Here is a 27412-nt window from a genome sequence, read left to right on the forward strand (position 1 = left end):
AAATTTATTACCTGTATACAGTACAATAGTACGGTAGTTGTCAACACAAACCAGGCAAACTGTGAATCCTACAGTTTCAAGAATTTACTCATTTATTCAATGAGAATCATGTCATCATCTTCTGGAACATCATCATAACAATCCAATTCCTGAATTTCCTGGTGAATTTCTTGTGACTCCATTTCTTTCAGAATCAGTGGACCAAATCTCTCATGTTTAGCCTAGGGGGGCATTATTTTCAGAGGGATGCCTTATATTTCACTCAGAAGGAAACCTGTAAGTAGGTCTTATTTTCAGAGGATGTCTTATTTTCAGGGAAACACAGTAGTATGTAAAGATTTAAAATAGGCAAAATTAAATTATAAAAAAAAAATTGAGAGATTTTTGAAAGAGATAGAAAATAAGATGGGAAGGAGCAAAGGGCATTTTTGAAGTAATACAGTTTCTATCTCTTTAGTCATTACATGGATATTCACTTTGTGATAAATCAATGAGCACTGAATTTTGTTTTATGCAGTTTTCTATGTGTATAGTGCAAGAAAATGCTAATGCTCTGGCTACTGCTATAGTTATGAGTACTCAAGCAAGTCTTTTCTACCTGACCCAGGACTCGCATGTCTTCTGTCAGCATCTATGAAACTGTGTTAGGCTAACTTGTTAGTTTTCAAGTAGGATAAAATATCAGATGTCTAATAGTTCTTGATATACTATGCTGTAATTGCCTTTTTTTACACTTAAATCTCACACTGGATCATTAATTGCTTTGGTGTATAAATTTACTTCTTTAGTGTCCCTAGCACTTATCACAATGTTTGGTAAAATAAAATCACTTGTTGAATTAATGTAAAAAGGAACCATACACTATAAATATTCATATATGGCAATCTGAAATCAATTGAGAAAAATTAAAAGTTATTTAAAATGAAGCAAAGAAACTTAGATAAAAATTGAAAATTTTGGTTTAATATTGACATTTTCAAATATTAAAGAAAGAATTTTAGATGTTTGTAATGAAAAACACAAAATTTCCTAATACATTAAGTAGTATGGTCAGCCCAAGCCAGTTTGGCTCAGTGAATAGAGCATCAGCCTGCAGACTGAAAGGTCCCAGGTTCTATTCCAGCCAAGGGCACATGCCCGGGTTATGGACTGAATCCCCAGTAGGGGGCGTGCAGACGGCAGCCAATCAATGATTCTCTCTCATCACTGATGTTTCTCTCTCTCTCCCTCTCCCTTCCTCTCTGAAATCAATAAAGAAATATATATATATATTTTTAAATAGTATGGTCAGAAACATTTTATAGAAAGAAAAGGCATTTGGGCCCTTGCCGGTTTGGCTCAGTGCATAGAGTGTCAGCCTGTAGACTGGAGGATCTCAGGTTCAGTTCTGGTCAAGGGCTCAAAACCCAGTAGGGGACATACAGAAGGCAGCTGATCAATGATCTTCCTCATCTTTGATGTTTTTTTTTTCTCTCTACCTCTCCCTTCCTCTCTGAAATCAATAAAAATATATTTTTTTTAAAAAGGAAACAAAGGACATTTGGGTTAATTCAAATGAAAAAATTTAAGCATATTCTTCTCAGTAAATACTTAAGATCAGAAAACTGCATTTTCTAAAATCAATATCCTCAAGGGGAAATATATAACTCATCTTAGGCAAGCAATTCCACACTGAAGATTTTTCAGAGGACATTTAGTTTAGTCAGAATTTTTTGCTTTTAAAGGCCTTAAAAAACCTAGATATTAGTAATGAAGCACTTTCCCAAAAACATTTTAATAATGTCCAATTATTACATTACATTAAGACAAGTTTTATCACAATGTATAATAATAATATAACCTAGAATGTATATATAAACATACCGTGTCTTGCTTTGGAATTTGGACTAAAACAGAAAGAAGCTGCTCCGTATCAAGAAATCTTGCTATAACTAAAACAAAAGATATGAGCATTTGAACTTTGTTAATTTAAAATATAGACTGTGTATCCTCAAATAATAAACCAGAACCATTCTACCTACAAATATTACTTGTTTTAGTTGTCTTTATCTATCTTATATGTGCCAGGAATAAAATAATAAATAGTCAATTCTTAATTTTGATTACTCACAATCTGTCTTCCAAATTTGACACTGTTGATCACCCCTTCCTTCATGAAATTCTACTTCTCTAACTTTTAGATGTTGCTTCTTATAATTTTCTTCCCACCTTTCAGATCTCTAACTTTTCTTGCTGATACTTAAAAATATTAGTTTAAAAGCATATTTGGACCACTAATCATGTAATCTTTCAGAAGTTAACTTACTTCCATCTTTTAAATGTGGATAATGACATCTACCTCCTAGGGTTGATGTGAGGATTAAGTGAGATAATGTGTATACAGTATCCTGAACATACCAGAGTTTAAAACTATTATTTTATTCTTCTCAATTCATTTTCCAGATAAAAGTATTCTATAAAAATAAATGTATAGATAATTATAATCTCTTTTCAATATACCCAGGTTGTTGTTTCTATCTATCACTCTCCCTTCCTCTTTCTCTAAAAAAATCAAAAAAAAGTAACTTAAAAAACACTTTTTATGTCACTCACTTCCTGTTCAAACCACCAAGTCTTGTGATAATTTCCAGTGTGCCTACTTCTAGCACTGTGCCCTTTTCTAATTTACCACTTCTACCATAAATTAATTATGTTTGAACTGTTTTTAAAAATTAGAGTAAACAGGCTCAGTATATTACTTATACTATTCTTATACTGTTCAATTATGACATTTTACATGTGATTCCACTAGACTCTTAAAGTCCTTAGACTGGCATTTCTCTTTTTCAGTCTCTTCCTTCTTCCTCTCCCCAAATCTAACACAACCAGAATAATGTTTCTAAAATAAAGTTTGCTCATATTACTCTCTCAGTTTAGAACTGTCAGCTCCCTATGTCCTACATGACAAAATCCCAATGTCATAGTATTATAGAAAGGTCCTTCATAAGCTAGCCCCAGGGCTCATTTCCTGCTATTCCCCACTGGTTCAACTCATAAATAAGTACCAGCCATACCTTAAATACAGCAAGCTTTTATATTAATATAAGTATAACTCTGCCTTTTCCAACTTCCTAGAAAAATAAGTGTACCTTACAAAGTAATGAGTGATTAAGATCACAGTCAATAGGACTCCTACCAGATCTTTATCCCTGCTACCACATTTAAACATATTTTTGGTTATCTTATGTACATTAATAAACCTTGCATAGACATGCTCCCTTTGTCTTGAATATCATTTCTAGGATTCTCTTGTTGTCAAAGTCCTATTGTTTTCTTAAGACAGAGCTGAAATATTGTCTTTGTGAATCCCATATGTGTTCCCATAAAATACTTAATTATGATTGCATTTACCACACTACATCACATATTTGGAGGTCTGTTTCCCTAACATGAATTTAAGATCCTTGAGAATAGAAACTTATAACTTAATCTTCCTTATTTTTTTATCCCTAATGCCTATAAAATACCTACAATAAAGTAATATGGGTCTTTTAAAATAAGTTTTAGATTCTCATATTTTAACAAACTATAAAAATTACTCTCCTACCCTGCTCTATGTTAATGTTCTCCCACTTTTTACATGTTACAATAAATTATAAACTGTCACTATATAGGAAACATAGAAATGGTTGGAGCTTGACTAACATTACATAATTAAATGACTTCAATATTCCTGGCACTTATGTATTACACGGAATGCCAGGTGTAGATAGGCCAACAAGAAGTTTCTGTGAACAAGAAAAGAGTTACCAGTTAAAAATGGCCTCTTTGTACCTTTCCCAAAGTTTTACTAAATACACTAGAATATATATATTTAAAAAAAAGGTGAATATATTCAACAACATTGGAAGTGCACAGTCACAGCCAATATAATGCCAGAATTTTTAAGGAACTATACAAATTTAAATGTATTTGGAACTGGAATGAAGAAAAATTGTTCAGGCTATAAATGCCTTCCAGATTTTCATGTGTCATTTCAGTTTACACTTCCAGTACACCAGGAGGGTGGTTGAAAAATGAGAGTATGAAAGACAGACCAAGTTCCTAGAAACCAGGAACTGGACTAGGAACAAGTCATACAAAATGTCCTTCCACCTGCAAGTTTAAGAAGAACATTGCACTGCCATGCCAGTGAGCAAATAGCCAGGTGCCATGGGCAATTTTCTTACCTCATGTTATGGGTTGGATTGTGTCCCTTCAATAAGATCTTTTAAAGCCCCAAATCCCCATATCTGTGAATGTGTCCTTATTTTAAAATTAAATCTTTGCAGATGTAATCAAGTTAATAAATAAAGTCATTACGGTGGGCTTTAATCTGACTGGTGTCCTTATAAGAAGACAATGTATCTTTCCAATAATTTCTATTTATAAATATTCATTTATCTACCTGACTGAAGTCCAAAGAAGAGTTCCTCATCTTGAAGTAGTTCTTGAACACAATCTAACCTCATGTTAATGGTTTCAATATCAACTAGAGGTTCTAATATATTAGAACGAAGTCTTCTACTCCCTCCAGGAGTCTTAGTGTAATTTAGAACACCAAAGAGAGTGTGATTATTCCTTTGAAAACACAAGTTTGAAAATTTTCATTAAGTATACAAAAGACAAATATAAGAAAATTGTAATTTAAATTTGTAACTAATCCTATAATCTATAGTAATGAATCTCAAACATTAACATGCATACAAATCACATGTGTATTCTGATTCAGGACAGACATGAGACTTAAGAATCTACATTTTTAATAAACTCCCCAAGTATGCTGTCAGTCAATGAACCATATGTTAATTAATAAGAATCTACTGTATCTTCTTACATTTAACAATTTTTTCATAGATAATTTACCATATTCAGACTAATATAACATGTTCTAATCCAGCCCTAGCCAGTTTGGCTCAGTGGATAGAGTGTCAGCCTGCAGACTGTTCCATTCCAGTCAAGGGCACATGCCCAGGTTGCCTGGGTTGCTCAATCCCCAGTAGGGGGTGTGCAGGAATCAATTGATGAATTATTCTCTCTCGTCATTGATGTTTATATATCTCTCTTCTTCTCCCTTCTTCTCTGAAATCAATAAAACTATATTTAAAAAATAAAATAAAACGTTCTAATCCATGACATTCCATTAGTAATTGTAAGATATCAATAATAATCCTATATAATAAAAGGCTAATATGCAAATTGTCTCCTCCACCAGGAATTCTACTGGGAGTCTGACCAGGGGTCAGGGCCAGACCACCAATCACCCTCAGTTCTTCCTCCCCATTTCCTCCCCCCCACCCCAGACTGGCCCGGCCAGATCAGCCCTGATTGGGATGGGCTGACTCCACCCATGCACAAATCTATGCACCAAGCCTCTCTAGTTGATATAATAAGGATATAATTTTTTTCTGTGATAAAAAACAAATAATAATATTAATTTATCCTTAGGTGGGGAAAATCTTTTACATTAATAAAATGAGTAAAATAAATAAATAATAAATAAAATGAGTATTTAATATAATCACTTCATTCTAACTTAAGAAGTTAGAGAATTACAAATGAAAGAGAAAAAAAATCAGGTACAGGAACTGTTAAAAACAAACAAATAATAAAATAAAAAAACACACAGACTTCCAGTCAAGATGGCAGGTGTTGGTAAATATGCTAATTGCGTCCTCTCACCATCACATCAAAACTACAACTAACCTACAAAACAACCATCATTCAGAACATCTGAAATCGAGCAGAATGGAAGTCCTACAACTAAGGATATAAAGAAGAAGCCACATGAGACTAATAGGAGGGTTAGAGATGCAAACCAGGCTAGTCCCAAACCTACGGTTAGTGGGTAATTGGGAGGGATATCTCAGCTACAGAGATCCCCTCTGAGGAGTGAGAGGTCTCAGTCCCACACCAGGCCCCAGAGACCAGGATTCCAGTGCCAGGAAGAAAAGTCCCCATTAATGTAAAAACTAGCAGGGTCTGACCTGCGTGGCTCAGCGTCATCCTGTGAATCAGGAGGTCAGATCCCCAATGTGGGACATGCAGGAGACAGCTAACCAATGATTCTTTCTCATCCATTGATGTTTCTCTCTCTCTCCCCCTACCCCTTTCCTTTCCTCTCTAAAATTAATTAAAATATTTTTTTTTTTTAAAGCAAAAACTAGAGGGGATTGTAGCTGAGATTAAGAGATGCTGGAGTTCCAGGCAGTTCCTCTTAAACAGCCCATACATGGTCTTACTTGGACTCGCTCCCTCTGGGCTCTAGTACCAGAGCAACAGCTGAAAATGCACCAGGAACATGGGGACAGAAAATGAATTGTCTGGCATCAGAGTGAGAGCTCAAAGGGCAGAAAAGTGCTGGCAGAGGCCACTGTTCCTTTTATGAGATACAATGTCCCCTCCACAAAGCTGGCAGGCAGGCACCACATCTGAGTTTCCATCAACCTGGCTGTCACTATTCTCTCTATGCTTAGATTCCCTGAGATCCTGCCCCACCCAACTTGGGGGCCCACCCAAACTGTTTCCAGTGGCTTCTCAATTTGAACAGCTTCTCTTGGCCCATGCTTCAGACTTTCCTAAACTCTCTCAAAACAGCAGCATTTGGCCTCTGTTGCCCCATACCTCTCATTAAGTGCTCCAGGCCTGGCACTATAGCAGCAGCCAGCCTTGATTTGTAGCTTGGCCTCTCCAGGGCAGGTCCAAGCCCAGCACAAGAAACAGCCATCTGCAGATCACTTTTATGTCAGATTGCCCCAGGCAGCCCTGGGCAACACACAGACAGTAGCTTATGCCATTTCCACAATTATCTTTTAAAAACCTGATTTTGGTGAAACATCTGAACAGTTGCACAACAATGCAATTATTGTCCATCAATCAAATTTTTTAAATGTAAATTATACATAAAAAATATAACATAATAAAATATGCTGATACATTTTATATTAAAAAATGTGTGATCTTACCTAGAGTCTTGATTATTAACTAGTAATTCAAGATTTTGGGCTGAAGATGAATCTATCATGGCTGTCTGTTCACTACCTTGGAAACAAATCTTCAGCGATTTTGGTGCATAAACTGAATTTTGAATAAATTCAACATATTTTAATAAAGCTGCCACAGCTGCAAGGCAGTAATACCTGTAAGGTGACCCATGATACATCATTATAAATCTTTAGAATAAAAAAAATTGCTATAAGTGAAACATGTATTTCAACTTACTAGAAAAATTATAAATATTTGCATAGCACTGCTCAAATTCAAAGTAAAAAAGTACATTAAGTGTTCCTGATTTTTTTAAAAACAATATAAATTACCTCTAAAACATAAACCATGATAAAAATGGACAATTTTCTGAAGTCTGACACTTAAGGGATACTAAATGTCAATAAATCACATTAGAAATCAGCATTCAATGATAATTTGTGTCAATTTTTTATAATTTTTATAATAAAAAATCATTTTTATGATTTCTAATAACTTTTATGATTTTTTATGATTTCTAATAATAACTTTTATTATTAGAAATCAGCATTCAATGATAATTTGTATCAAATTTTTTATCTAAGTATTTAAATAATGTTGAAAGAGTCTAAGCTTTGAAGGTAAAGTCAGGAGGTCCCAACATATAGATAAGTACATTAATGATTCAGTGTGAATGGTCATTGTAAATAACTGAGTAAACAAGAGGTCACATTATCTACTTAGCATGTTCTAAGAAATATCCTTTCCAAAAATATCATTCCCTGTCTCATGCTGAATCTTTTAGGTATAAAGTTATGAAATAACAGGAACAGAACTTTAATCACATTTCTAGTTTACTAGATAGCTATTGAGCTTTTCACTTCAAAATAAAGCAAGCAGCAACCATTAGGGCAATAGATTATGACTAATTTGGAGAAATTCTATATAAATTAAGTTAGCAAGATATGCCTTGTGTACAAATTTTAGTTAACTATTTTACTATTTTAATAATTCCTTAGTTGTATTTTTTTTTGCCCTCGCCAGTGTAGTTAAGTTGGTGCATGCACTGCCCCATGCACCAAAAAAGTTGCCTGTTCAATTCCTGGTCAGGGCACATGCCTAGGTTACAGGCAAAATCGCTGGCAGGAGGCATGCAGAAGGTGGCCAATAGGTGTTGCACTCCCATTTTTTTTAAAAATATATTTTATTGATTTTTTTACAGAGAGGAAGGGAGAGAGATAGAAAGCTAGAAACATCAATGAGAGAGAAACATCGACCAGCTGCCTCTTGTACACCCCCTACCGGGGATGTGCCCACAATCAATGTATGCTCTTGACCGGAATCGAACCTGGAACCTTTCAGTCTGTAGACCGACGCTCTCCTGCTGAGCCAAACCGGTTTCGGCTGCACTCCCATATTGATGTGTTTTTCTCTCTTTCCCTCTCCCTTCCTCTTTCTTTAAAAATCAATCAATCAATCAATCAATAATCTTTAAAATATTTTTAAAAATAAGCCAGGCACTTTTCTAGGTAATAGGAATATAGCAAGATGTGAGGGCGATCTGGCTGCGACATCTGTCACCCCATTGATCGCCAGGGTTGATTCGGCTGATCTGGCTGGCTAGGCGGGTGTCCCCCTCCTCCCTCACCGATCCACGTGCGTCCCTCCCGAAGCTGCGCGCTCGGTCGAAGAGGACGACTTTCCCCCAAGAGGAGAGGACCGGTCTTCGGTCAAGGGTATACGAGTAGCTGCGCTCCCCTGCTAGAACCTCCAAACAAGCTCTCAAGGAATATAGCAGAGAACAAAACAGACAAAAGACCTTGTCCTTGTAGAACTCACGCTAAACATTTATGACATTCTTTAAGTCATAACTTACTTGGACTGAACCTCCATCAAGACAGTGCTGAATTCTGCTATGCATAACTGTTCAATGTACTCTAATCCTTTTGTTTCATTGAAGTATTTTCTTTGGACTGTAGTGAAATTTACATTCTAAAAATAAATTTTAATTTCAAAATAAAGTTTAAGTTTCATGCACTTACCCAAAACTGGTTTCTTAAACACATATGTGTACATAGCTTAAATATTATACAAAGTTTATTTTTATGTTTTCTAGAATTAAAGTTTTCTTATTTATAAAAAAAAAAAAAAGAATGATTATCTGTCTTAAGTGAATTATAAAATAGCCTGTAGCATTTATTAAAGCACACTCACATTAAATTTAACTGAATATGTTAGGAAAAATAATAAAAAATAAACATAAGAATATCTTCCTTCTGCCGAAACCAGTTTGGCTCAGTGGATAGAGCATCGGCCTGCGGACTGAAAGGTCCCAAGTTTGATTCTGGTCAAGGGCATGTACATTGGTTGCGGGCACATCCCCAATATGAGGTGTGCAAGAGGCAGCTGATCAATGATTCTCTCTCATCGATGTTTTTAACTCTGTCCTTCTCTCTTCCTCTCTATAAAAAAATCAATAAAATATACTTTAAAAAAAAAAGAATATCTTCCTTCTAGTAATTTTATTCTACAGCAACATCATCACACAGGCTTACAACCAGCCTGGCATACTCCATCATATTTAAGAGAACATCATTATAATGTGCTAGTTGAGGAAAAATGAAAACATCCATTCCATCTATCAAATCTATGAAGTGATATCTTCATGAGGTGAATTTATTTAAAATAAAGAAAAGTTAATAATGGAATTTTTTTAAAAGAGAAAATCATAAAGTTGTAGAGCAAAAGGTATCTAATATATACTACTTTGAATAAAAACTGGTAAGAAAGGTAATTTAACAATGGATTGCTTAAAAGCTGTAAAACTGAAAAAAAATCATAAACAGATCATTTGTTATGTTCCAAGAATGTTTTAACAGTTGTCATTTAATCTGCACAATAACCCTATGACACAAATCTTATTAGCTACAATTTCTATGTAAGTAAAATTATGAAAAGTCAAGTCACTTTTCTCATATCATACAGTTTATATGTCCCAGAGCTAAAACTTGAATTTAGAATCTTTAACTTACAAAGTCTATGTTCCTTCCACTTCACATTGTGTCTGATATAATGAAGGTCTTTTATAGTAAGTGTAGTAATAATGATAATAATATTGATTTTTCCCTCTACTTGTAATATTGTACTTTTAACTCAAATACTTCCATGGATTGCTACCTCACTCCATTTAGGACCAAATATAACCTTCTTGATAAAGTCATTTATGATTGCCCTATATAAAAATCAGTTCTCTAAGAGATAGAGATTGTTATTGTCTCCATTTCACTGACTAAAAAAAAAAAAAAATCAAAGAGTTTAAGTAAGCTAACTTGCATAGTCACTTAAAATTCACATCTACAGCCAAAACAGTCCAACTCCTCTATTCTTAAGCACTATGTTATACTGCCTTACAACTCAAGTGTAGTGAATATATGTTGTTTTTGCCTTTGTGGTGGTCTGTCAGTTTATAGTACTCTGTGCCTCACAGCAATTATAGCACTTAGTGCCCCATAGCATAAAATGCATGACCTGAAGTTAATCAATTAATAATGTCTGTATCCCCAGAAATTGTGATTAGCCTATTATGTGGGAATGTAAACAAAGCAGAAACAGTCAGGGTCCTTCCCTGGAATTCCTATACGGACACTAGAAGAAAGAAGTTTGTGTGTGTGTGTGTGTGTTTTTTATCAGAGTTGGGTTAATTGTGATGAATTAGCCATCAGCAATCTTCCTCTTAAACCTAATAGAGGTTAACTATCAACAGTTAAAAAAAAGAAAAGTGTGATAAGGATAGCATCTATGAAACTAGTTGGCTTCCCTTTTACATAAGTCAATAAATTTATTTTACATTCAAGCTAGTTTAAGTTGAATTTGTTATTTATAACCAAAGACAGAATGCTTAATTAAAATGAAACAGTGGAAGTTGGAGAGGTTTACTTTAATAAGAGTGATGGAAAGAAGTTAGAAATAATGGGCCGGGCCCGGAGCAGCCGGGCCCAGAGTAGCCAGGTCAGGTGCGGCCAGGCCTGGAGCAGCAGCAGCCAAGTCCAGAGCAACTAGGTCGGGAGCGGCAGTGACCAGACCCAGAGCAGCTGGTTGTGGAACTAACCAGAGCAACAGAGGCCAGGCCCGGAGCAGCCAGGCCCAGAGCAGCCAGGCCCAGAACAGCTCGCTCCTCGCCTGCCTCCGCCCCAAGGCTGCCTCTCAGACATGGCTGGAAACTTTTATGGGAACTTGAGGGTCTGCTGAATCAAGTGATGAAGGCTTAGATCTGGATGTGTTGAGTTAGTATAGCACTGGGGGGTTGATCTGTGAGTGCCTTGGGTGGGGCCTGGATGAGGCTGGTTGACCTATTTGGAAATGTCTTTTGTGTGAAGTGTATCATTGGGCATGTGGAGGTATTATTGATATGAGAAAATGCTGAATAACTGATTTACTCTCTGAAAAGGGATTTACTAACGGGGAAAGGGAGGGAGGAAGAGACTGAACATAAACTGTGTACCTATGGATGAGGACAATGGGGGATGGGGAGGGGGCGGAGGGTGGGGTGGGAACCTGGTGGAGGGGGGAAGAAATGAGGAACCTTTGTAATAATATGAACAATAAAGATTGATTTAAAAGAAAAAAAAGAAGTTAGAAATAATGAAGGAAAGAAGCAACAGATAAAGAGACTTGCCTAATAGAGACAATAGATTTACAAGAGAGAGCATTTCTGGCAGAGAATCAAAGACAGCTGAGCTACATAGGATCTAGAAAAACACCAGAAAAATTTTTTTATGACTACAGATTCTGTATATTAAGGACAATAAAGAGTTCATTGAACATTAAATCTCAGCTTTGGTCCCTAAAGTGTCAAAGGTAATTCTACAAACATAATAAAATACAGTGTATTGTGAAAATAACTTGCACTCATCAGGAATTATTCCAACTGCAATGCTGCCTACTTGGTTTAGAGCAATAGTCCCAAAAAAAGGAATATTTTCCAGAGGGATGAGATAAATTACATGGTGGAAAGGGCCTTACTAAGGGGAAGTGCATTGGTTAGATAAGGTTCCAGAGTACTTACCTGGCATAGTCCCACAGATGGAGGTTAAAGTAGGAGGCCAATTGTGAGGCAACATACTACCAAAACAAGTTGAAATAATTCTGTAATATAGGTCAAATTCGCTAGAGGAAAGTGCTTATTGATAGCTGCTATTCCCTAAAGAACAAGAACTTCAATTTCAACTAATCTGCAAGTATAATAACTAGTTTCCAGGAAGCTAGACCTAAAGAAATCCATGCTTTCTCTACAGGTCTGCCTCTTGTATACTCTAAGAAACTTCCTTATTACCTAAAATATTTTTTCTTTTATTTAAAACTAGAAGCCTGTTGTACGAAGATTCATGCAATAGTCCTCCCTTCCCCTGGCTGCTGGCACCGGTTTTCCTCCGGCAACCGGGACCCAGGCTACAGCGGAGTCAAGCCTTCAGCCTTCAGCTTGGCTCCAGCCACAATGGAGCCTTCAATCTTCAGTCTTCAGTCTTCTGTCTTCGCTCAGGCGGAGCCTTAAGTCTTCAGTCTGTGCAGCATATGCAAATTAATCCACCATCTTTGTTGGGTTAATTTGCATACTCACTCCTGATTGTCCAGTGGGCATCACAGAGGTACAGTCAATTTGCATTTTTCTTTTTTATTAGTGTAGATATATCGAGGCTCATCTTCTACACTAATAGAAGAGAAACATGCAAAATTAACCATCATTCCACTATGCCCACCAGCCAATCAGGAGGGAATATGCAAATTAGAAGGGCAAAGATGACAGCCACCCAGCTGATCCAGGCAAGGGAGTGGCCAGGCGGGGCAGGACACCTGCTATGAGAGGTAGGGTGGGGGGTCCAAGGGATCTACAGGAGGGGCACTCCCGCCGCAGCAAAGATGAAGACTGCAGACTCTGGAGTCTACAGCAAAGACTAAGACAGCAGATCCAGCTGGAGTCTGTAGCAAAGTAGTGAAGATGAAGACGGCAGACTCTAGCCAGAGTCTGCAGCAAAGGTAGCAGACTCCAGCAGGAGCGAAGGCCTGGGTCCTGGGTGCCAGAAGAAAACTGGTGCTGAAAGCCAAGGGAAGGAAGGCCTACTACATGAATCTCTTTGTGTAACAGGCCTCTAGTTTTTATTATATGTATTAACAGTTCATTAGATTAGAACTTGTATTTAATACATTCCTCAGAGAACTAAATACAGTGTGGGACAAAAGTTGCTTTACTTTTAGAAAAGTAAATATAGAAAATAATACCATATTTAATAGGTAATAATACAAGAATAAACTCTGTTAAGCCTACTTTTGGCCCAGCCTATAAAGTCACTCAAAGTATTGTTCTTTAAAATAATATTACAAGATGGATTTTAAGTAAAGTAAGATCTCCAGTGTTACCATTGAGAATAAAATCACATACCTTGAAATTTTCTGTGATCAGAGTAAACAATTTAGTTGAATTCCCCACAACACAAGCAGTATTTGACATTATTATTTCCAAAGGTGATAAAATTTTGAGTTTAGTGATCACCTAAAATCATTTGAAAAAATCAGTTTCTTAAAATGTAAGCTTAGGATTCTCTTAAACAAGAATTTGTCATATTGTTTTAGAGAAAAATACTTAAAATCATTTCATAGAGATATAAAAGTGCAACTTTCCAAATTATATATTCAAATAAAATGTATTTCTAATGATTATATACTAAGCATATATCCTATAAAATTACAAATATAAAATATTAACATAAACATAGGGTATTTATTCACAATGGATTATAACAATTCAAAGCCCAAAAATTAATTTAAATTTATCAAATACATATTCTTAAAATAAGATTTTTTAAAATAAGTTCTTCCAATCAGCATTTTATCTATCTCAATGAAAAACATTCAATAGTGTAACTATGGTGATACAATCAATATGACCTCACTAGTACATCTTAGAAGTTGAAAATAAAAAAACCAAAGATAACAACATCTGCTTTGTAACTTATGCTTTTCCCAATATACTAGTAAAGGGCATTTTTTAGAAATACTTTAGATATACGAAATATTAGTTTGATTAACATTCCTATTTTATAAAAACTTGTTTCCTATTCTTTTTAAATTGCATAAAAATGTGAAATACCACCCTAGACCATTTGGCTCTGTGGATAGAGCATCAGCCTGTGGACTGAAGGGTCCCAGGTTCGATTCCAGTAAAGGGTATGTACCTTATTGTAGGCTCCTCCCCAGCTCAGGAGGCAACCAAACAATCTATTTTTCTCACATCAATATTTTTCTTTGTCTCTGCCTCTCTCTCTCTCACTCTCCCTAACAATCAATAGAAAATATCCTAGGATGAGGGAAAAAAAAAAAAAATGAAGGTAGCCGAAACCGGTTTGGCTCAATGGATAGAGCATCGGCTTGGGGACTGAAGGGTCCCGGGTTCGATTCCTGTCAAGGGCATGTGCCTTGGTTGCGGGCATATCCCCAGTAGGGGGTGTGCAAGAGGCAGCTGATCGATGACTCTCTCATCGATGTTTCTAACTCTCTATCTCTCTCCCTTCCTCTCTGTACAAAATCAATAAAATATATTTAAAAAAAAAAAAAGATGAAGGTAGTAGGCAGTACTATTATTAGTTGTTAGGTATATTTAAATTTTTATTATTAGATAAGAAAAGAAAGCCTATATCCTGGGGCATCATAAAGGAGAACTTAGAGTAGGAATGGACTACCTCTACCTATTGTCACACAAATTCCCATAATAGGCCACTGGCCCAAATTAATGAGTAATAGGAAGGAAAGGCAAGAAGAGATTACTTTATAATTGATCAAAGAGACCAATTTCCCTTAACTCTCAAAAATAAAATTCAAACACAGTTCAGTGGAAATAACACTTTAAAGACAGCATTATTACATATTAGAGGCCTGATGCATGAAATCATGCACAGATGGGGTCCCTTGGCCTGGCCTGTGATCAGGGCCCATAGGGGCCATCTCACCCAGTCCTGCTCAGGACCGATCAGGGCCAGCCAGCTGGGAGGAGGGACCACAGAAGATTGGCCGATGGCAGGAGGTTGACCATAGGAGTGCACTGACCACCAAGGGGCAGCTCCTGCATTGAGCATCTGCCCCCTGGTGGTCAGTGTGTGTCATAGTGACTGGTTATCCAGTTGTAATGGTCACTTAGGCTTTTATATATAGAGATATTATCTTTGGAACAAATCCAGGGATTATTAAAAGTATAATTTTAGAAACTAGCATTAATAATTTGAAATGTTTAAGTAACAGCAAAACACTATTTTTAGAACTATCCTATATAATAAAAGCCTAATAATGCTAAGTATCCAGTTGTCCAGTTGGCTATTCAACCAATCAAAGTGTAATATGTAAATGATCCAAGGCTGCTCAACTGCTCACTGTGACATGCACTGACCACCAGGGGGCAGACAGGTGACCTACTGACCAGTTGCTATTATGTGCACTGCAACCCGGGGGGAGACGCTCTAACTGGTAGGTTAGCTTGCTTCTGGTCTCTGGCCAATCGGGACTGAGCAAGACAGGTCAGCCACACCCTAAAGCCCTCCTATGGTCCCTCCCTGGCTGGCCAACCTCCTGCATCCCTCCCCAGCCCCAATCATGCACCGGTGGGGTCACTCTGCCTGGCCTGCACCTTCTCGCAATCCAAGCTGAGGGACCCTACCTCCAAGTGTATGAATTTCATGCACTAGGCTTCTGGTATATACTAAAAATAAGTCAGATGGAAAAAAAATTTTATTTTAATTCAGACTACCAAAAAGTAAACTAATTAGGAAAGTAATGACTTGAAAATCAGGCTAGTGCCCAATAGATCAATCATTTTCTAGGTTTATAAATACTTACCTTTGCATATGTTGTGTTGTCTGCAAACTGAGATAATATAATTTGTGGGCTTTTTAAGTCAATACTTGCCATTCCTATTTCACCTCTGGCAAGTCCTCTCCCTTCTACAACAGCTACAATAACTGATGGGGAGTGTACAGAAACTGCAGATGAAGATGTAGCTGCTAAAAAGAATTTTTTTAAATGTATAAACATTAATAAAAATAATTTCCAGGTTTTTTTTCATACAATCTCAAGACATCAAACCTAGGACATGGCTTTTAATATCCAAAGAAATAATCTTTTTTTTACTCATCAAAAAATAACTTTTCATATTCACACCAAATAAAAATGTTAATTCTCAAAGTATTTTGCCAAAAATTAACTTCATTAACATTTAGAAATAATTTATACAGTCTTAGTTTTCATTTTATTGAAATGCAGTCACAAAAGAAACACTAAATTTGGGATTAAAAAAAACTAGATTTTTTTTAATTTTACACTATCATTTAAAAGCTATATAAATGTGAGCAAGTTATTTTATCTATAATAATAAAAGCATAATATGCTAATTCGACCAGATGTCCTTCCAGATGAAGCCACAGAAGTGGGGGCCTAAGCAGAGCCAGCCACTGCTGCGGCTGGGGCCAAGTCCCTTGCACGAATTTTTGCATTGGGCCTCTAGTAATAAATAATCATCAATCACAAAACATAACAAAACATAATGAAATGACTCTCTGCCTACCTCAAGCTGACTGAAACAATCAAATGAGATTGTATATATTATACAACTATAAACTTCAATTACTAGATATCTGTGTAATGGTGAATATTTTATTTCTTAATATGCCAAGAATGTTCTTTACTTGGAGTAACTAATTTAATTGTCACAAGTTCTATCAAATAGGCATAATTATTTTCTCTATTTACTTACAAGGACACTGACATATTGATGGAACTGGTGGAGTCAAAATTTGTACCCAGGAAGCCTGGCTCCAGACCTGGTGTTCTTAATCACTACAGGTATGAGTGATTTTGACACCTGTGCCTTACAAACTATGAATATTCAGGTAAGTTGTTTAACCTTTCTAAAACTACCATTTCCTCATCTATAAACTGGAAATAAAAAACCTTTTACACAAAACCTTTTACATATAAAAGTGTTTGTAAAGTATATGATATTAAACATACATGGACAAAAATATCTGAAATTTTATTTTCAAAGAAATAAAATGCTCTCTCATTTCTTTGTCAGCATTTCAATAAACCACTTTTTACCCCTCCTTTCATTCCCTGACCTACATTGTTTTTTTTTTTCTATTCTTCTTCTAATATGTATATAAAATTACTTACACATTTATTCTATCTTAGTGAGTAGTCAATTTAAGAGTTCATGTAAAAATCTATTATATCTAGATTTCAGAATCTGTTTGACCATGAAAACTATGTTATATGTGGTGACTGGGTTTACATTACATCTATAAAAGTCAGTTTAAGTTCTGTAACCGAATATGACCTTCCTATATTTAACTGTAACATAAATACCAAGTTCCTATGGAAATTCAGTACTTTCAGGAGACATTTTCTTTAAACTTCTAAAAGAATATTTATATGCTCTGGTTGATGTGGTTCAGTTCTCTGGACACCACACAGTGCACCAAAAGGCTGCCAGTTCCATTCCCAGTCAGGGCACATGGGCTTGATCCCCAGTAGGAGGCAAGCAGGAGGCAGCTGATCCATGTTTCACTCTCACATCAATGTTTCTCTCTGCCTCTCCCTTCCCCTCTCTCTCTAAAAAATCAATTAAAAATCTTTAAAGTAAAATAATAGAACATTTATAGTTATCTCTGTTATAAATACTACTACAAAAGTAGATTTGCAGTTTTGAAAACACAAAACAGAGCTTATCTTGTATTATTATTTATTATTGTACCAGAGACCTGATGCGCAAAATTTGTGCAAGAGTAGGCCTTCCTAGCCAAAACCGGTTTGGCTCAGTGGATGGAGCATCAGCCTGCAAACTGAAAGGTCCCAGGTTCGATTCTGGTTAAGGGAACGTACTACCTTGGTTGCAGGCACATCCCCAGTAGGGGGTGTGAAAGAGACAGCTGATCAATGTTTCTCTCTCATTGATATTTCTAACTCTCTCTCTCTCTCTCCCTCTCTGAAAAAAATCAATAAAATAAAATAAAAAAAAAAAAAAAAAAGAAAGAAAGAAAGAAAGAAAAAAGAGTAGGCCTTCCTTCCCCCAGCTGCCGGCACTGGCTTCCCTCCGGCCACTGGCTGGCACCCGAGACTCGGGCTTCCCTCGCAGCCCCAGCTTCGTCCAGAGAGTTGTCTGGAAGGACATCGGTTCTAATTAGCATATTATACTTTTATTATTATAGATTATTTTCAATACAAAACTATATACAAAACAAATTCTTTTGTGTCTGCACAACTGTAAATCTACTTTTGCTCCACCCTGTATAAAGAGCATTCTTCTGCATAAAGCTTTTTTTCTGGGTCTCTTATTATTTCCTTAAAATGGATCCTTGGAAGTCAAATAATAAAAAAACCATCATTTTTTATTTTGATTATATTTAATGGAGTAACATTAATAAAATTATATAGATTTCAAGTGTACAATCTTAAACATCATCTATACAATGCTTTTTATGCCCAGAAAACCGCTATTTTTTAAGGATCTCATATATTGCCAAATTTATTTTCAGAATTATACCAATTTTTAATTCCATCAGCAGTATGAAAAATAGATTTTGTAATATGACTTCCAAAATGTATTACTGTTACTTTTGGGTAATTTAATAGACTTGTGTTAAAATTTGTATTTTTTTAAATGATTACAAAATTTAAATATAATTTAAAATATCCATTTGTTTCTTAATTTTCTTTTGAAATGTTAAACCCTTTTAATACAATTTTTATTAGGTCTTAATGTTTTCCACCTGTTTTTATGAGAATTTTATAAACCAATGACAATAATTTATAGTTACTACTAATCTTGATTTTTTTTAATATATTTTATTGATTTTTTACAGAGAAGATGGGAGATAGATAGAGAGCTAGAAACGTCGACGAGAGAGAAACATCGACCACACATGTTTCTCCTCCTGCACACCCCCCACTGGGGATGTGCCCGCAACCAACATACATGCCCCTGACCGGAATCAAACCTGGGACACCTCAGTCCGCAGACCAACGCTCTACCACTGAACCAAACTGGTTTCGGCTAATCTTGATTTTTTTCATGTCTCAAAAATTCCTATTTTGTATAGACAATATTTTCCTTTATAATTTCTTACGTTGCTTTTCTAAGAAATTCCTCCATTAAAATATTTGATATGCATTACTATATTTTCTAACTTTTTTTACTTGTTTTATTCATTTTAACCTTTCATCTCGGCAGAACTTTGAGCAGTAAATTTGTTTGTCCACATGCTTGGAATAAGAGATGACAGGAAGTACATATTTAGACTCATTCATAGCAGTTTCTAATGTCTAGCTTGATGGTCAGGGACTTGAAAGGAACAGGATTGTTCTAGATACAATATATTTTTACATGAACTTTATTTCACTTTCTTGTATGTGGATGAGTCTCTAAGAAAGGACATAAGCTGATGTGGCTCAATGGGTAGAGTGTCAGTCTGCAGACTGGAGGGTCCTGAGTTCCATTCTGATTAAGGGCACATGCCCAGGTTTCAGGCTCAATCCCCAGTAGGGGGCATGCAGGAGGCAGCCAATCAATGATTCTCTCTCATCATTAATGTTTCTCTCCCTCGCCCTTCCTCTCTGAAATAAATAAAAAATATATATTTTTTAAAAAAGAAAATATAAAAGGGCATACACTCTAGAGGAGACTCTTTTTAAAAATATATATTTTTATTGATTTTTACAGAGAGGAAGGGAGAGGGATAGAGAGCTAGAAACATTGACCAGCTGCCTCCAATGTACATGCCCTTGACCGGAATCGAACCTGGGACCCTTCAGTCCGCAGACCGATGCTCCATCCACTGAGCCAAACCAGTTTCTGCAAAAGAAGATTCTTAATAATCAGGTGGACAAAATGACAGCTCCATGGATGTCAAATAGCCTCTTTTCCCAGCCACTCCAGTACTTCCTCAACAGACCCATTAACAAAGTGGCCATGGTGGCAGGATCATGCCTACACATGGGCTCAATAATAGGAACTTCCTCTTACCAAAATTGACCTGGTTACTCACACTGTTGAGTGCCTAACCTGACAAAAGCAGAGATCAACATTAAATGTTCCCAAAAAACACCAATCCTCAGGGAAACAACTTTAGATTCGTTACACTGGATTTCTTCCATCATGGAGAGGGAAGATATCTGTCTTCACTGGAACAAACACATATTCTAGATACAGATTTGCCTTCTTTGCACACAGTGCTTCCACCAGCATCACCATCTATGAATTCACAGAATGACTTACCCACCATTGTGGTATTCAGCACAGTAACACATCTGACCAAAATGGTCAGTGGAGGATAAGGATAGAAGGATTGCCCTTATAGATATCAAGATGTAATATAAAACTAAAGACAGTGTGATATTGGCAGAGATTGGAAATTAAGAGAGGTAGAAACAGAACCATATGGATCTATGATATATGACAAAACTTGAGGAAGGATATTCAAGAACTAGGAGTAATCTCTGTGGGAAAATTAAATTGACTTCTTACTTCATACTATAAACAAAAATCAATTCTAGGCATATTAAAAACTTAAATGTGCCCTAGCTGGTTTGGCTCAGGGTCGGCCTGGGACTGAAGGATCTTGGGTTCGATTCCAGTCAAGGGCACATGCCCAGGTTGTGGGTTCGATCCCCAGTAGAGGGGCATGCAGAAGGCAGCCAATCAATGATTCTCTCTCATCATTGATGTTTCTATCTCTCTCTCTTTCTCCTTTCCTCTCTGAAATCAATAAAAATATATATATTTTTAAAAACCACTTAAATGTAAAATGCTAAACTTCAGAATTCTTAGAAGAAAATATAGGAGAATATTTTTCTGACCTGGGACAGGGATAAAGTTTCTAATCAAATACGTACAATGCAGCAATCATAAAAGAAAATATGGATGAATTTGACCCTACTAAAATGAGAATTCTGATTTCTGCTTCTGGTAATGGTAAGCAAAGTTATTTTAAATCAATTGTCTTGGTGAAAGCAACAAAATCCTAGACAAAATATAAATATACGGCCGGGACCGGTTTGGCTCAGTGGATAGAGCGTCGGCCTGCGGACTGAAAGGTCCCGGGTTCAATTCCGGGCAAGGGCATGTACCTTGGTTGTGGGCACATCCCCGTTAGGGGGTGTGCAAGAGGCAGCTGATCAATGATTCTCTCTCATCGACTCTAACTCTCTATCCCTCTCTCTTCCACTCTGTGAAAAATCAATAAAAAAATATATTTTAAAAAAATATATATATAAATATACAAATATATTATATATGCAAAAATCATACAAAACACAAACATAACCAAAATACATATAAATATACAAAAAAACTTAAAAATATTAAAGAGCTTCAGGAACACCTGTGTTTGAATGTCAAGACATATCAAATAACACACGTTAAATGTGCAATTTATTGCATGCTAATTATATCTTAATAAAGCTGTTAAAAAATATATACTATAAGATCATACTAATACTTTCAATTTACCTTTAAAAAAAATGAAGTATTAAAGAGCAGAAAGATACTGAGGATTTTAGGGGTCTAGATCCAAAAAATATAACAATCCAGAGAGGCAAGCCCAGCAAAAATAGACAATTTTTCTTTGAGGCCAGCATAGTTAAAATAATGTAGACCTGCATTAATTGATGAACTGTCAGAAACTAACCTAATCTCAAATTATGAATATGGATAAATTGGTACATTTATCTTTCAATCAGTCATATCAGGTACAAAACACTTCAAATGATTGTAACCACCCTAATTTATATTTTATAAAATCTTTAAAATTTCAAAAAGTCATTTAGCTCAATATTCCACTCACTTTACCTGAGTATCCTATTTGCGGTGTCCAACTTTTATATCCTGATCTCTGTGGATTTCCAGCAGACAATGGCGTTTTTAGTGTTTGAGGATAATTATTATCTCGTGCAGAAGATGAGCTTGTCCCAAAATTAAAATTTGATGCAAATGGATTTTTTTTGTTTTCAAAGTATGAACCTAAATTCAAAAAGTTAAATATCAGTTTTTAAAGATTCAGAATTATGCAATGATGCCTACAATCCCTACAATATTTACCATGTTCACCTTCTATAAAATTTCATGTTAATGATTTTTTAAAATATAACAAATTATGACAAATGACATTATTGATAAGTAATCTTATACTAAAGCATAAGGAAAAGTTCTTAGTAATAAGGCTTTTGCTTCTACAAGTTCACTAAGATTACTCTTGCTGAAATTTTAAGTTAACTCCTAATTTTCAAATACACCAGATATATTTACTTTATAATTATGAGACCACTTTTTTTCTGTGGAGTTCTTTGAAATTCTCTCCTCCTATGTAAATGTATAAAGAAAGCTTTGGATTCACTTAAATACACTTCCTTATTTAGGTACTTAACTTGATTTATTACCTATTTTACAGGATTGTCATAAAACTTAAAAGAATGTACACAAACAGCCTAATATAGTGTTTTGTTCTGTTTTATTTTATATAACTAGAGGCCTGGTGCATGAAATTCATGCACAGGGGGGCGGGAGGGTGTCCCTCAGCCCAGTCTGCATCCCTCTCACAATCCAAGACTGCTGGCTCCCAACTGCTTCTTCCTGCCAGCCTGATTGACGCTTAACTGCTCCACTTCCAGCCTGATTGTCCCTAACTGCCCTCCCCTGACAACCTGATCACCCCTAACTACCCTCCTCTGCCGACCTGATCGCCCACCCACAACTGCCCTCCCCTGCAGGCCTGGTGCCCCCCAACTGCCCTCCCCTACTGGTCTGGTTTCCCCTAACTGCCCTCCCCTGCAGGCCATCTTGTGGTGGCCATCTTGTGTCCACATGGGGGCAGCCATCTTTGACCATATGAGAGCAGCCATCTTGTGTGTCGAAGTGATGGTCAATTTGCATGTTACTCTTTTATTAGATAGGATGGGGCTTGGCTCTGGCTGGTGTTGTAAGTTGGTTGGAGCATGGGGCTCGGTTCGAGATCAGGGCATGTATCTAGGTTGTGGCTATATCATGCATGGAAGGCAACCAATCAATGTTCTCTGTTACATGGATCTTTTTCTTTCTCTCTCTCTCTCCCTTCCCTTCTCTCTAAAATCAATGAGCATATTTTCAAGTGAGGCTTAAATATATATTTTTTTCTGCTATTTCCCTTGATTTCCATGACAACTATCTTGATTCTCCTTAAACCACCTGCTTTTAGTTTCCTTTGACAGATCTTTCTTTTCTGCTCTTTAACTGTTGGCTTCTAAGGGTACTATACATTTTCATCACTTCTCACAACATTATACATTTTCTCTGGGCCTCTCATCTATTATCTTAGTTTCTATTAATATCTATTTCCTAACAAGTCTCAAGTCTTCATATACAGCCCTAACTCCTCCCTTATACTGTAAACCTCAGGTTGTCAAACTTTTTAATAAAGGATCAGATGGTACAGGCTTTGTGGGCCATAGGATCTGTCAGAATTACTCAACTCTGACTTTATAGGAGAGCAGCCATTGACAATATGTAATTGAATGACCATGGCTGTATTTCAATAAACTTTTATTTGTGCATAGTGAAGTCTGAATTTCATGTAATTTTCACATCACAAAATATTATTTTTACTTTTTCAGTCCTTTAAAATAAAAATAAATAAAATAAAATTCTTAGGTCTATAGCTGCATTATTCAATATACAATAGTAGTCATTTACTACATGTGGTTATTTACATTAAATCAGAAATAAATAAAAGTAAAAATTCAATTCCATAGCCACATTTCAAATGATCTCAAGTCATATTTGACTAGTATAGATGTGGAATAGTTCTGTCATCACAGAAATTTCTATCAGATAGGTGGCTCTAGGTCCCTCTGTCTAACTACCTCTTGGATATATTTAGATATCTTCCTCAAAATTTTAAATGTCCATAAGTTAGCTCAGTATCTTTCCCTCAAAATTTATTCTTTATTATCAGTTGTGGTCAATTGTACCACCTTGTACTCTGTCGCCCAAATCATAAACTTAGAGAACAGAACTGGGAAATACAGAGAAGCATTGCTGTGAGATCGACTGATTGCCTCCTGCATGTGCCCTGACTAGGACCTGTAATGGCACAAAAGCAGAAAGAGACAGAATTATTGGGAAGATAAACAGTACTATCTTTGGATGTTGTGAGGGAATACTTGAATTGTTGAAGTCTTCTAAGTTTAAAAGATTTAGACAACCCAATGATTGAGATAAGGAGATGATTTCACTTATTCGTATAGTGAGTCTGAGGTGTCCACTGGTCCCTCACTAGAAACTCCAGAGCACAGTCTGAAAGGAATTGGGAACAGAGATGAAATCTGAGTTGTGGTAATCATATCTAGGTTGAAGTGGTCTAGGGAAAAAAAAAAATTAAGGACAAACCAACAATTGGAAAACTCACAAAGGTGAGCACAGTTCTCTAGAAGACAAAAGAAAACTGGGAGTAGAGTCAAGAAAGTCCAAAAAGAAAGTGATGGTTTCGCATGGAGTGATCAAATATAAAACAAATGAGTTGAACTCACCTTGAAGGACATACATTTTGTAATATTAAACATACCATTAACCTGAATTAGACAAAATGTTAAGTTTAATGTATTTCCATCACTCCCTTGAAGGCTTGGAGACAAGTTCAGGAGCCAACAGGTTCACCAGTCCTATCACCAAACTCTTCAGAAATTCTGTCATTCTGTCATACATAGTTGACCCTTGAACAAGGGTTTGAAATATGCAGGTCCTTGTATATGGTTTGTGTTGGATGTTTTTAAATAAATACTAGCGATGTTTTCTCTTCCTTGTGATTTTTGGTTTGTTTTTAATCCTCCTTGAGGATATTTTTCCATTGATATTTTAGAGTGTGGAAGAGAAGGGAAAGGCAGAGAGAAATATCAATGTGAGAGAAACACATCCATTGGTTGCCTACATGCTCCCTATGACCAGGGCCCCAGCGGGGAGGAGCCCGCAACTAAGGTACATGTTCTTGACAGGAATTGAACCCAGGACTCTACAGTCCACAGGCCAATGCTCTACCCACTGAGCCAAACCGGCTAGGGCTGATTTTCTTAATAACATTTTTTCCCCTCTATTTTATTTTATTGTAAGAATACAGTATTAATACATATAAGCAAACAAAATACGTGTTAAATTACTGCTTGTATTATTAGTGGTAAGGCTTTCTGGTCCACTGAAGGTTATATTAAGTTTTGGAGTAGTCAGAAGTTACACAGGGATTTTCTCGATTGGGCGAGGTTGGTGACCCTGACACCCGACACACTTACACTGTTGGTTCAATGGTCAACTGTACTTTGGTGGGGGTGCAGGGGTTTAGGGGAAGGAGGGTCGTTATACCAGACATTTCAGTCTTCTGGGAACTCAGCCATCCTCCATCACAGCCTTGTAATAAACCAATTTGGACTGTCAGCCTGTTCACCACTCTGACCATCAAATTTCCAGAGCACCCCGTTCTCTTGTTCTCTTCATCCAACCAAACCACTACAGAAATTTCTGTGCTAACCGCCAACCTCCGCTCCCTCCCGGAGCCGCCAGGGGCTGCAGGCCGCTGCCCAGGGGGACCCCCCCACCTCTCCTTGCCTGGAGCGCGGGGAGCCGGCAGGGCAGTGGGCACGGGACCCAGGAGGCTGCTGCTGCTGCTCCGGTCGCCCGCGGCGCCGGACGTGCCCCACGGGGTGGAGGCGGAGGCCTTGGCCGAAGGGAGGCTCTGAGGCGTGGCCTGGAGTCCGAAGCTGTAGCGGGGCCCTTGTGACCAGGGCTCCGGGGACGACTGGGAAGCCGCAGGGGCTGAGGGCGAGGTGGATGAGATCTCCGGCCTCAGCATCCTCACACTCCGCAGGCACCGGGAGGCTTTGGAAAGGGCCCTCGCCCACGGACAGAGGCAACGTGGCCGGGACAGAAACGGACGCAGGAAAAGGCGGGAGCGCAGCGCGCAGGCGCAGAGCCGCCCGCGCAGGCGCAGAGAAGCAGGGAGCAGCCGCACAGGACTCCAGTTTCCCACACCTTTCCACGTCTTTCCTGCATCAGCGCCTAAGAAAGTACTCACAGTGGTTTCCAATCCCATCTCCTCCCACAGAATTTGGTTATGAGCTTAGTTTGAAGTACAGCCCTCCTCAATCTGCAGGTTATCACGTGAACAGAATTTATGGCTCACTAATGACCACTAGTCTCCTTCACGTGGTACCCTATTTCCCTCACCCCAAGGCCTAATTTAGTGTTTCCCACATACTCCCAAACACACTAGCTTCTTAAAAATATGGTTTTATTTTTAGAGAGGAAGATAAGGTAAAGGTTAACATTGATGAGAGAACTATCATCAATTGGCTGTCTCCTGGCACGCCCCCTACTGGGCATGGAGTCCCAAAGCCAGGCATATGTGCTGACCAGGAATCAAACTTGTGACCTGTTGGTGCATGGGTCAATGCCCAACTGATGCACACCAGCCAGGACCACACAAGCTCCCCTTTGATGCTCGCGTTTTATAATATACCTAACATTGGTCTTGTGGCTAAATACAGGAAAAAGCCAGAGACTGTTATCCTTCAACTATTAAGGGATAGGATGCGAACCAGGCAAACAGTGGAGCTCTCTTGAGAGAGATTTAAAAACAGCTCCAATCTCTATTTCTACTACTGTATTTTCACGCAGGTAATTTAGAAGCAAATTACAAAACTTCAAACTATGGTTTATCAACCAACAACCATTGGGAAATTAAGTTCTGTATCTGTTCAGTTTTCATGAATTTAAAGCCTTTCCAAAGTTTTATAAAAATTATAAGGTTGAAAAAAAAGTACTTTGGATACCATTAGACATTCATTTAAAATATTGAATTCATGCAATTAGCTAATAAATCAGATATCTACCGCATAGTTTACCCATATGCAGTGACCCTAGACATAGAAAAATACCATTTAAATATGTTCCATCCAGTGACCGCCAAGCTTTCAGAAAGTCTAGCAACTATCAAAATGCTATTTGACACTCACTAGAATCTAACGTAAGCACCTATAAACAAGATGTTAAAATTGACACTGATCAATTCGTTAACTACTCATGGAAAACTACTCCTAAAATGACTAGTACATAAGATATTACAACATTTTAAGACAAATTTCAACTTCCACCCAAAGAAAAAAGTTCATAGCACTCTCCTGGGAGCAGGCCTGCCTTTCACCTCCTACACCTGGCACATAACTTTTTTTTTTTTTAAATATACTTTATTTGCTGCCTTTTCCTCTTGCACACTCCCTACAGGGGATGTGCCCACAACCATGCCCTTGACCGGAACCGAACCTGGGACCTTTCAGTCCACAAACGCTCTACCACTGAGCCAAACTGGCTTTGGCCCTG

General features: G+C 37.1%; 1 protein-coding gene across 1 annotated transcript in view; it reads right to left on the bottom strand.

Annotated features, from left to right (window-relative positions):
• MSH4 (mutS homolog 4) overlaps positions 1-26400 on the bottom strand; it is a 70540-nt gene extending 44140 nt beyond the window's left edge. Inside the window, exons 1-8 of the mRNA XM_036445158.2 lie at positions 25652-26400; positions 21866-22036; positions 15862-16022; positions 13418-13528; positions 8858-8973; positions 6984-7157; positions 4427-4599; positions 1864-1931 (exon numbers count right to left, since the gene is read on the bottom strand). Of these exons, the coding sequence (XP_036301051.2) occupies positions 1864-1931; positions 4427-4599; positions 6984-7157; positions 8858-8973; positions 13418-13528; positions 15862-16022; positions 21866-22036; positions 25652-26126 (1449 nt within the window). The 5' untranslated portion in view covers positions 26127-26400. The remainder of the gene's footprint in view (positions 1-1863; positions 1932-4426; positions 4600-6983; positions 7158-8857; positions 8974-13417; positions 13529-15861; positions 16023-21865; positions 22037-25651) is intronic.
• Positions 26401-27412: the final 1012 nt, after the last annotated feature.

The sequence above is a fragment of the Pipistrellus kuhlii genome, unplaced genomic scaffold (assembly GCF_014108245.1).
Source record: "Pipistrellus kuhlii isolate mPipKuh1 unplaced genomic scaffold, mPipKuh1.p scaffold_m20_p_2, whole genome shotgun sequence".
Lineage (NCBI taxonomy): Eukaryota > Metazoa > Chordata > Mammalia > Chiroptera > Vespertilionidae > Pipistrellus > Pipistrellus kuhlii.